The 11149-nt window shown below is 34.6% G+C and overlaps 1 protein-coding gene across 1 annotated transcript; it reads right to left on the reverse strand.

The window, feature by feature from the left end:
• Nucleotides 1-1697: 1697 nt before the first annotated feature.
• LOC110278525 (uncharacterized) lies at nucleotides 1698-3072 on the reverse strand. Its single transcript, XM_052258249.1, has 2 exons — nucleotides 2761-3072; nucleotides 1698-1781 (listed from the first exon to the last, which is right to left on the reverse strand). The coding sequence occupies exons 1-2, from the start codon at nucleotides 3070-3072 to the stop codon at nucleotides 1698-1700; spliced, it is 396 nt and encodes a 131-aa protein (XP_052114209.1).
• Nucleotides 3073-11149: the final 8077 nt, after the last annotated feature.

Below are 11149 nucleotides of genomic sequence, written 5' to 3' on the forward strand. Positions count from 1 at the left end.
ATACTGTTGATCAGTGATTGAAGGCTACGAGTGGATACACCATTGAAGAATTTGAGAGGTTGCTTCATTTGGGTCTGTTATATTCAAATTTAGACCCTAATAAGAGGCTAATGATGAGGCAGATTCTCAAAATGCTAGAAAGTTTTCATAATCAGACATTAGGGAAGCTATTAGATCAGTAAAACTAAAAAGTAGAATTAAATGACTAATAAGCAACAGCTAAAAGGCCACAAAAACTATCACTTTGCACACTCAAAATTGTCCAATTAATGACATGGAACATATAAGTAGCCTAGAGAAGGACTAACCTAGTTTGCGAACCTTTTTCGAAGTTGCTTAGACAGTTAGGGAGCATCAATCTACAAGCCAAACAGAGTATCATCAGCAATTTTCAAACCTAGAGCAGTCCAAAGGTTAACAATGCCAGGTTGAAATTTTCAGGTGGGTCTATTAACAATACCACGAATCATAAAAGTAAAATAAGAGTAATTAAAAAAAACATATAAAAAAAGAAGAAAGGGAAATAACCTAGTGACAAGAATGGATCCAGCAGCGGAGACTTTAACACAGCGATGTTTAATAGAATTGAGAGCAATCTAGGTACTGTGAATATTCTCATGAGCTGTATATCTCATTTAAGAACACAAAAAGCAAACCCACAAATCGAACCTATCCAATTTAAAGTCAAAAAGTAAAAAAATTAACTCAGTTTCCTAACTTGTTTCCTTCACAGTTGATATTAATCGGGATTGACAAAGACCTAATTCAATTTGCTCTTCTTGTTCACAGATAATATCTCTCATGGAGCTACTTGACCTTAAAGCTTTGTCTTTCTTGTTTGCCATAACAATGTAACAATTATAGAAAGTGCGTAACATAAAAAATCAAGGCCAAATCTCAAATATATATAGTTTATAGTTGATGCATGAAAGAAAAAAAGAAGTATCTTCTATCTAAACAAATAATTGTAATATGCATGAAAGCAGTATTAGCATGGATACCAGTTTGATGTAGTAATCCATTCAAGCAGAACAAGCAGTATTAAGAAGAAAAGAATAAGCATTTATTATTACATTCAAAGCAGAAATAACAGAACAAAATTAGATAGTGATGGATCCTTTTCTACTCCAATCATTAGTCCTCAACTGTTATACTCACCTAAAGGAACTCTAGTTCATTTAGAATATCCTTTAGGTCTACATTTTCTTTCAAGTATTAACAATAAATTGAAGCAAACTTGGTAGCAGTTTCACAAAGCTCATAACAAGTCGATATTATTTAGAGTCTTTTCAATAAAAACAATTCCAGCATGGATGATAATGATTAGGGGGAGCTTGTGAAGTCCCTTCCACCAATAATAAGTATAAAGAAGAAGCATAGCGAGGCAAAGAGAAGGAGAAGGCACAGACTTAATGCTCAAACTATATATATAGTTGCTTACTTCAATTTCTAATTATTGTGTTATGTATGACATCATATGATGCCATGTGTATTGAGGATTTCTTCTTTGTTTACAATTCAAAGTCAAGTTGTAACTGTAAGCCACATCTTTTTTTCTTTTTTTTTCCATGTTGACATTGTTAAAATCGATTCTTCTATGTTATATACTCTATGGTGAAATCACAAAGTATGAATACTTTTACTATATAAAACTCAAAACAAACCTTCCGATAACCAATTGCAATAAAAATATAAGCTCATCTATCTTCTTCAGGAACATCATTTTGTGTGAGCTTGACAACAGTAACCCCATGTTCAGGCTCCTCCAACACAAGCTTCACCTATAACAATTTTAATCAACATTTTATTTACACGTATGCATTTAAATCTCTACATTAATAAAAGAATGAAATGAAATGAACAAGGTCATACCAATGAATGAACACCATCAGGCCAGCTTCCGAACCTCCATTTCTAAACAATCAACTTAGCTTCTTGCAACTCTATGTTGGTTTCGATAACATAATGATGCACCACTATTTCGTGGTACATTTTGTGCTTAATTTAGTGGATTTTATAAACTTTTCTCACATTTATTCAATGAAATAACATGATTTTGTAATTTTCTTCTATTTGTGCTTAAGTATGAAAACATGCTTTTTAGGCCCTTAATTGGTTAATTTTAATTCACCTTTAATTCCATTCGATGCCTTGATATGTTTGTTAAGTGATTTCAAGTTTAGAAGGTAAAGATTAGATTGAAGGAATGAAGAAAAAGCATGCAAAATTGGGAGAACTCATGAAGAAAAGAAGGAATTGCAAAGCTGTCAATCCTGACCTCTTCGTACTTATATGGTCATAACTTGAGCTACAGACGTCCAAATGAGACGGTTTTAGCTGTGTTGGAAAGCTAACATCTAGGGATTCAAAATGATATAAAATTTGTCATAGTTGCCATGCGTTTGGTGATGCGTACGCATCGATCCACGCACACGCATTACAGAACAGCGTGGGCCATTTTTGGGGAAAACGTGGCCTGGTATTTCTAGCTCATTTTGGGCCTAATCCAACCCATTTACATTCCTTGTCTCTGATTACAAAAACCCCAAAACATTCCTTCATAGCCAATAATAAAGCACTTCATTGTAATTCCTATGGAGAACGACCCGAGGTTTAAATACTTCGGTTATTATTTTTATTGGGGTTTCTACTTTTGACAAACAAATGTTTTATTGAGGATTATTTGTTTGTTTAGAAACTATACTTGTAATGAGAATTTTTTTTGTGAAATTCTATACCAATAAAAAATCTCTTCATCACAGAACCATCGAAGTTGCTGATCTTTTCATTGCTCTGCATGAAACCCTTCCACCCATTCTCATCTAACAATATCTCATACGAATCCCTTACCCTGCAATTAAACCTCTCCATCATGCTAATACTCTTGAATCCCTCTTTCTTCTTCTTTGTTGCCAAACCCTCCATCTTGGTCCCAGCTGAAGCTAAAGAATGCGTCACAGCCACCGACGCAACTGCGACAGCATGATTCTGCTGCTGTGGTGGCGTTGGCTTCTTAGTCTCGAGCTCGTCCTTAACAAGTCCACCCTTGGCCATGCTTCTTGAGGAACGCATGATATCAGTAATTAAAATAACTGCCAAGTACCTTTCTAGATCAAGAAAGCAAACATAAATCACCATAAATATTGTGTTCATGCATTGGAAGCAAGCTTTAGTCCACCAAATCTCATCTATTTCTTGATTTTTAAGAACTTTATTATTTCCCAAGATATCGTTAGCCACGATATAACAACATATTTTGTACAGATCACAGAGGATAATAATACTAATATTGTGTATATTGACAATTATAAAATATAATATATAGCTAGAAGATATTAACAAATGTTGAGATGCCATGATTACTCCTTCAGAATTATTGAAACAATCTGAATGCATAAGTACAGAAGCAACAATACTAAAAATCCCTTTAAAGATATTTGCATTAAGGTATTAAAAATAATGAATAATTGATGAATCAAATAATTCTATTAATACAATAATAATATTTTTACCAAATTTTGCTAAATAACCTTCTATAAATTTGTAGCATAAGACGAATCTGCTGCTATAACTGAACAAAATCCAATTATACACAAAATACAACAAGATAAAACCCATGTCAAGAATATAAAATACTCAACCACCAATACAAGGTGAAAATCAATTTTATGAAATAAGTTAAATAGCACTTTTAGGATCTGTCCAGAATTCATAACCTAAATTAGCACATTGAGTATCAACGGATGACCTACCTGCACAACGACGGTGACGATGATGATAGCAAGTGCAGCAAGCAGAGGTAGCAACAATGAGTAATGATAACTCATATCTGGATCAAAATTAGTGAGAGTTAAGAAATTGAAGAACAGAGTGAATAGAAAAAATTAAATAAGAGAGAAAATGCTTACTGGTGAGCTTGCTCTTAAATTTGAGATGAGAAATTGAAGAATAAAGTGATCTAGAGGTAGCTTGTGGTCAAAGTACAGAGCATTGTAGTAATCATGATGAAACTAAGGAGGAAGATCGTGAGAAAAGGAGGCAGAGTGAAAGATTAAGGAGGCGAAGTGCGAGTAAGAGCGATATCGAGCGAGATCGAGATCGAGAATCGAGATCAAGCAAGAGCGAGATTGTGATCAAGATCAAGCAAGAGCGAGATTTTCATCGAAGCAAACACGTGAAGCATGAGCGAGATTTGAATGTGAAGGGTGAGAGATTTTGATTTTTGTGAGCTGGGAGTTTTTCTAGTTTCCTGTGAATGTGAATAAGCATTTTTAAAAAAATAAATGTATTTGGTAACATTTTAGCATAAATGTTACTTAATATGTAATTTTGTCATAACTACTAACATTTTAATAAATGTTAAGAGATAAATGTTACTAAATGTTTAAAATGTAATAGTGCACTATAGTTCATTACTATCGACGTTCAAGGAATCGCTAAGGTTATTTATTATTACTTTAGACCATGAGTCATCGGTAAAATTAGCCAAAGTTTATGAAAGGGGATTAGCCAACCTTATGTCATCGTCTTAGCTGTTACTAAAATTAGTTGTTTAGCCGACCTTTTAGTTATTTAGTCAATCTTATGTCATCATCTTAGCTAAAACATACTAAAATTAGCTAGCAATTTGGCCGATCTTATGTCATCATCTTAGCTGATACTAAAATTAGCTACCTGTTTAGCTAGCTGTTTGGTCAACCTTGTGTCATCATCTCAGCTGATACTAAAGTTAGCTATTTGGCCGACCTTTTGTAATGTTTAATAATATTTCAGAAGTTAAAGTTGGAATTTATTTAGAATAAATGTAACACCCTAACTTTTAGTACGTCATGATCGTGCCAAAAGTAAGGCATTACTAACCTGTTTTCCTTATTAACTATTTAATACTGAGCCTTTAGTTTGGTATCGTGTTTCAGTTTTATAGAAAACTCCGGAAAATTATTTTTAGTAATTAAAATTACATATCAAAGATCTTCAAATAATAATAATCACATAATTATTAATAATAATAAGTGCTATACAAATAAATTCTATATAAAACTCGAATACGATACCTATCCCTCTGGATAAAATAAAACTTAAAGCAACAAGGGTGAGGGAACTCTATAAAAATAATAGGAATCACAAGTAAATCTACTACTCATCCGCAGCTTCATATTGAACCTTCGAGCCTGTCACTGAAAGGGTGAAAGATTTTGGGGTGAGAACAAACCACACGTTCTCAGTAGGGAACAGAAATGCCGTAAAAGTAGAGATTAAAATGCAAACAATTAACTTACTTAGTAAAACTATTATGTTAAACCTTTGGAAATACTTTTATTTCTACTTTAGATAAATAATTACTTTTCTTTAAATTTCTAAACTCAAAACAGATCTTAATCACAAAATTAGCCATACCAACCATCTCTCAGTCACATAATCACTTTTCAACCACAACATCTCACCTCAATATATCCGTGAACTAACAACACAAGTAAGGGATTTCAAACCAACATACAAACAAGTCAAACAGCACAATCACAGAGAAGTAATACAAGCAGACACAACCAAATACAAATGTGCAAACAACATGATGCATGTCTATTCCTAATGCAGGCCATAAGCTCATGTGTCGGTTGCCTACCCACTCCCGACATTACCCGGGCACAAGTCCCAGATATGGCTTTCCAGATGCATATAGTGTGCTTATAAGTCGTACGGCTAGGCCGCATACAGTGTGACTTTAAGTCGTACGGCTAGGCCGCATACAGTGTGACTTTCCAAATCAATAAGCGTACATCTGGAAAACAGTTCTCAGTGTGTGGGCATCCCCACTTTACATTTGGCACTAAGGCCCAAACAATGTCACATCTGCTCTCTTGTGGTAGTAATTTTATTAATTCATACATTCCTTTAATCTTTGTTCTCTTGTGGTAGTAATTTTATTAATTCATACATTCCTTTGGCAGAGATTCCTTTAATTTTCTTTCTTTCCTTTACTTTTCGTTCTTTCTCTTCTTTTCTTTCTTATCAAACCGAACTTAAAACATAACTTAAAGCAAAATCCCTTCTCAAAAGATTGAGTTTAAAGCATTATACTTTTCTTAATAAATCGGTTTGAAAACAAAACTCTTTTCATAATAAATTGAAAACAAGTAATATTCTTAAATTAAATTTGCTTTTAAAATTAAAGGAAATTCATTTCTTCATTTAGACTTTACAAATCCCTCTGACCATACTCGTTTAACATTTAATACTAACCAAAATCACATTCTTGCGTATTTTTACCAGCCCTTCATCAGCACTTATTCATCATCATGCTAATACCAAAATCAGTTACCATCTACTTCCATAACCATAAATTTCAGCATCAAACACAGTCTCAATTCAAATCCAATTCATAAACTCAAATCACATTTCAATTTAACAAGTAACACCAAATTGACCAACACTCACAACTACAACCAATTCTCATCAATTAGACACACAAAACACGTGTAAATTATTTGCAATTACTCAATAAGTTTTTTGGCATTCTTAAATTATAAATTTGTAATTTTAAAATAAAATCTCCTACCTCCGTATGAAATCAAAATCAACGAAAGCTCCAGAGAAACTTTCTGACCGAGCTGCTGAAGAGGAAAGCGTCAGAAATCATCTGTGCCTCCTAGAACTCCAGTTCGCCGAACTCAAGGGGCAGGAGAGCTACGTCACCGTTGACTTCTACCGAACAAAAGTAACGCCAACATGTAGAGAAGGAGGATACGAATACTTTTATCGGATTAGATTTTTTATTAGAATGACGGATCAAAAGAAATCAAAAATGAAAATTGAAATGAACTCACAGTTTTCACATGAACTTTGGCCACTCTCTCTTCTTGTTTGGATACATGCAAGTTCGGTTATTGCATAATGAACATGCTTAATGGATTTGATGATGATTTGGACAAAGAAAGGGTGATTAGGTGTCACCTTTATATATATATGTATTGGTACACAAGCCACGTTTGGCTTGATCCCTTTTAGTTTTCCTAGGCTTTCGGTCATGAGGAATGATGGATTAAATATTATTAGGTAATAGTGTTATTCAAAGAACATAGGATAAGTTAAGATAGTAATACATAAGGTTAAATAATAATAATAATAATAATAATAATAATAATAATAATAATAATAATAATAATAATAAATTTAATAGTTAATTATTTAATTTTCAAAAATTTGGGGTCTTACGTCCTACTCCACTTATAAAAAATTTTCGTTCTCGAAAATTGATACAAGATGAAAGAAATTCAAACTAGCTTTACTTTTGAGCACATTAGAAAAAAGAAAAAGGAAAAAAAACAAAATATTTTGGCATATATAAGACGTAACATATAAGGAGGAAGCTTTATGGTCTCACCATATATATATACTTATACGGTTTTCAAATCCAAGATATTCTTATGGCTTAAAAATATAGGGAAGAAGTTTGGCGCAAAGCGAAAGACACAAGATAGGCTCGATTGAGAAATGTTACAAGGCAGGCTGGTATTAGAATGACGGGTATATCATTTGCACACTGAACTCATACCAACTTTAGAGCTTCAACTGCCTAAACTTCAACATGACGTAACTTTACCATTCTCAACCATACCATATTAAACAGATTCTCCGCGAATTCTCAACCTCATCAAACACTCCGCAACTCACTAACAGGCACAAGTCTAACATCAGCAAAACTCCTTCGCAAGAATCAAGCTCCTTAACATCCTGTGACGTCACACGCTTACAAGCTCTACCTTTCGTGTTCACGAAACACATCATAAAGAGCTAACGCACCACTTGCTATCTATAACGATCACACGTGACATCAAAACAAATCTCAAGTAACTAAAAAGATACAAGACCTTAGAAAAAGAACAAGCAACTCGGACAAGGTTCACAAAGATTTTAACGATTCACTTTAATGCATTAAACAAGTCCAAAATTACATCAAAGAATATACGAGTCAAGAAGAGGAGTTTAAATAACACAAGGTAGATATCTAAGAAATTTATGAGGACATATGCAATTAGGATCAAATGAGAAAGCATATGAACAAGGAACAAGGTAAAAAAAAAATTAGTTAACTTTTCAAGAAAGAAATCTCGAATAAGAAACTCTCGGCAAACCATGAAAGAATAGATACGTAACCGAGTAGAATCAAGAAATTAACTCCTAACGTTCCCAAAACCCACGATTCACGTTACCTATTACTTCTATCTCGTCTATGATAATCCATTAGTGTTTCCATATACATGAATCATTAGTATTAAGTTGGCCAGACCTAATACCGTGAGAGATGCAACGGTCGACTAACAGCATTAACCAATAGACAATCATGCATTTGAAACTCAAACTCTTGTCAGTGGGACAAGTCCTACTGCATGACAGACACTCAGAGTATGTAGTAAAGCATAATCATTCCATTCCCAAGGCCCTAACAGGGACGAACTACTCTGATACTATAATGTAACACCCTAATTTTTAGCACGTCATGATCGTGTCAAAAGTAAGGCATTACTAACCTGTTTTCCTTATTAACTATTTAATACCGAGCCTTTAGTTCGGTATCGCGTTTCAGTTTTATAGAAAACTCTGGAAAATTATTTTTAGTAATTAAAACTACATATCAAAGATCTTCAAATAATAATAATCACATAATTTTTAATAATAATAAGTGTTATACAAATAAATTCTATATAAAACTCGAATACAATACCTATCCCTCTGGATTAAATAAAACTTAAAGCAACAAGGGCGAGGGAACTCTATAAAAATAATAGGAATCACAAGTAAATCTACTACTCATCCGCAGCTTCATATTGAACCTTCGAGTCTGTCACTAAAAGGGTGGAAGATTTTGGGGTGAGAACAAACCACACGTTCTCAGTAGGGAACGGGAATGCCGTAAAAGTAGAGATTAAAATGCAAAGAATTAACTTACTTAGTAAAACTATTATGTTAAACCTTTGGAAATACTTTTATTTCTACTTTAGATAAATAATTACTTTTCTTTAAATTTCTAAACTCAAAACAGATCTTAATCACAAAATTAGCCATACCAACCATCTCTCAGTCATATAATCACTTTTCAACCACAACATCTCACCTCAATATATCCGTGAACTAACAACACAAGTAAGGGATTTCAAACCAACATACAAACAAGTCAAACAGCACAATCACAGAGAAGTAATACAAGAAGACACAACCAGATACAAATGCGCAAACAACATGATGCATGTCTATTCCTAATGCAGGCCATGAGCTCATATGTCAGTTGCCTACCCGCTCCCGACATTACCTGGGCACTAGTCCTAGATATGGCTTTCCAGATGCATACAGTGTGCTTATAAGTCGTACGGCTAGGCCGCATACAGTGTGACTTTAAGTCGTACAGCTAGGCTGCATACAGTGTGACTTTCCAAATCAATAAGCGTACATCTGAAAAATAGTTCTCAGTGTGTGGGCATCCTTGTAAAACCCGGTTAATTAACGGCTAATTAACCCATAAATGAGAATTTATTCTAGAAAGCCCAAAATGTGATTTTTTATGGCTAAATGTGATTATGGAGATTGAGACGAGAATTTCGGTACCAATTTTATAGAATTCGGACCAAGATTGGACTGAACGGGCCAAACCGGGCTAACTGGACCCAAAGTGGGCCCTTGGCCCAACATAACTAAACCAAAACCCTAGTTTTCAGCACTCTCTCTCCTCACACAACACTAATACACGCTGAAAATTGAAGAGAGGGGAGGAAGAACACTCTCTCAAACTTCTATCTCTCACTTGATCTTCAAACCACCATAACTTTTGATCTAGAGCTCCAATTGCCGCTCTGTTTAAGGCCACGCGTTCACTGCGGAGAGCTCTAAAAAACCCATACAATTAATCTTGAGGTAAGCCACGTTTTGCTCTTCGAATTTCCAGCCTTATTTTTGAGTTTCATGAGCAAAAATGTTGAGATTTTGGACTCTTTGATGTTATAGGACCCAACTCTCTTGAAGGAGAAGGTTAATCTTGTCTCCTTGGACCTTGGGTGTGGTAAGATTCTCAATCCTAGTGTAATTTGTTGTTTTATGATGTTTGGGTATTGAGATGTCGTGTATGGGTATGATGATTGTGGCTTAGGTTATGTATGTGTGAATTTTGGAGCTTGATTAGTGATATTGAAAAGCTTGAAAAGGGATTTGGTGGTGAAAAATCTGTTCTTGGAGGTGTTGAGGCCTTGAGAGCTTGAGGAAAAGTGGTTTGGAGGGGCTCCGGTTGAGTTTGGGAAATCGGCTAAGGTATGGTCTCGGTTTCTCGTATCTAATATGTAATGTGGTAGGAAATACTTAGGCTAGAGGCCCTAAGATAGGCATTGAATTGTTGGTGTTGTTGAATGGTTGATATATATGATGTGGTCATATATGTGATGATGATTATTGATGCCTTGATGGTATGATGTATGAGAAATATGCATGTTGTGATATATGCTTGATGATTGGTTGTGGTTGAATTGTGGGTTGAACCATGTTAATGGTGAGTATGACATTGATTGTGTACAATGATGATTTATTGGAATTGGTGTTGTTGAAAATTGGCATGAGGAAGAGTATGTGATATGTCAATGTGTTTGGGTTTGAACCACTTGGGTGAAGTGGGTTAAAATGATGGGATAGTGATTTTGTAAATTGTGGTAATGTGTCAATGTGTGAGTTGAGGAGGCTTGATGTTGAATTTCATATATTTTGATTGATTTCAAAGAAAAAGGATGAAATTGGCATGTTTTGATTGATTTTAAAAAGACTTGAAAATGGCTTGTTTTGAAAATGGCACCTTGTGGTTTTGTATAAAAATATAGTTTTTGGGCATACTTTGACGGGACATAACTTGGACTACAGATCTTCGTTTTGTGCCAAATCTGTTTAGAAATGAAATTGGATCCGGGATGTCTATGCCGTTTGAAAAACGGGAGAAAAATGATTTAAAATCAGAAAGTTATGTCCGTCGGAAGATTGGGGTTTGAATCTGTGAATTTTGCAGCTTTTAACTTAGAAAATTTTTAGCAGAATGACCCCTCGCGCATAGGCGCACTGGCGCGTACGCACCGTTCTTTCAGAAAATGCCATCCACGCATGCGCGTGGTGTGCGCGGGCG

Source organism: Arachis duranensis, chromosome 3 (genome assembly GCF_000817695.3).
Source record: "Arachis duranensis cultivar V14167 chromosome 3, aradu.V14167.gnm2.J7QH, whole genome shotgun sequence".
Classification (NCBI taxonomy): domain Eukaryota; kingdom Viridiplantae; phylum Streptophyta; class Magnoliopsida; order Fabales; family Fabaceae; genus Arachis; species Arachis duranensis.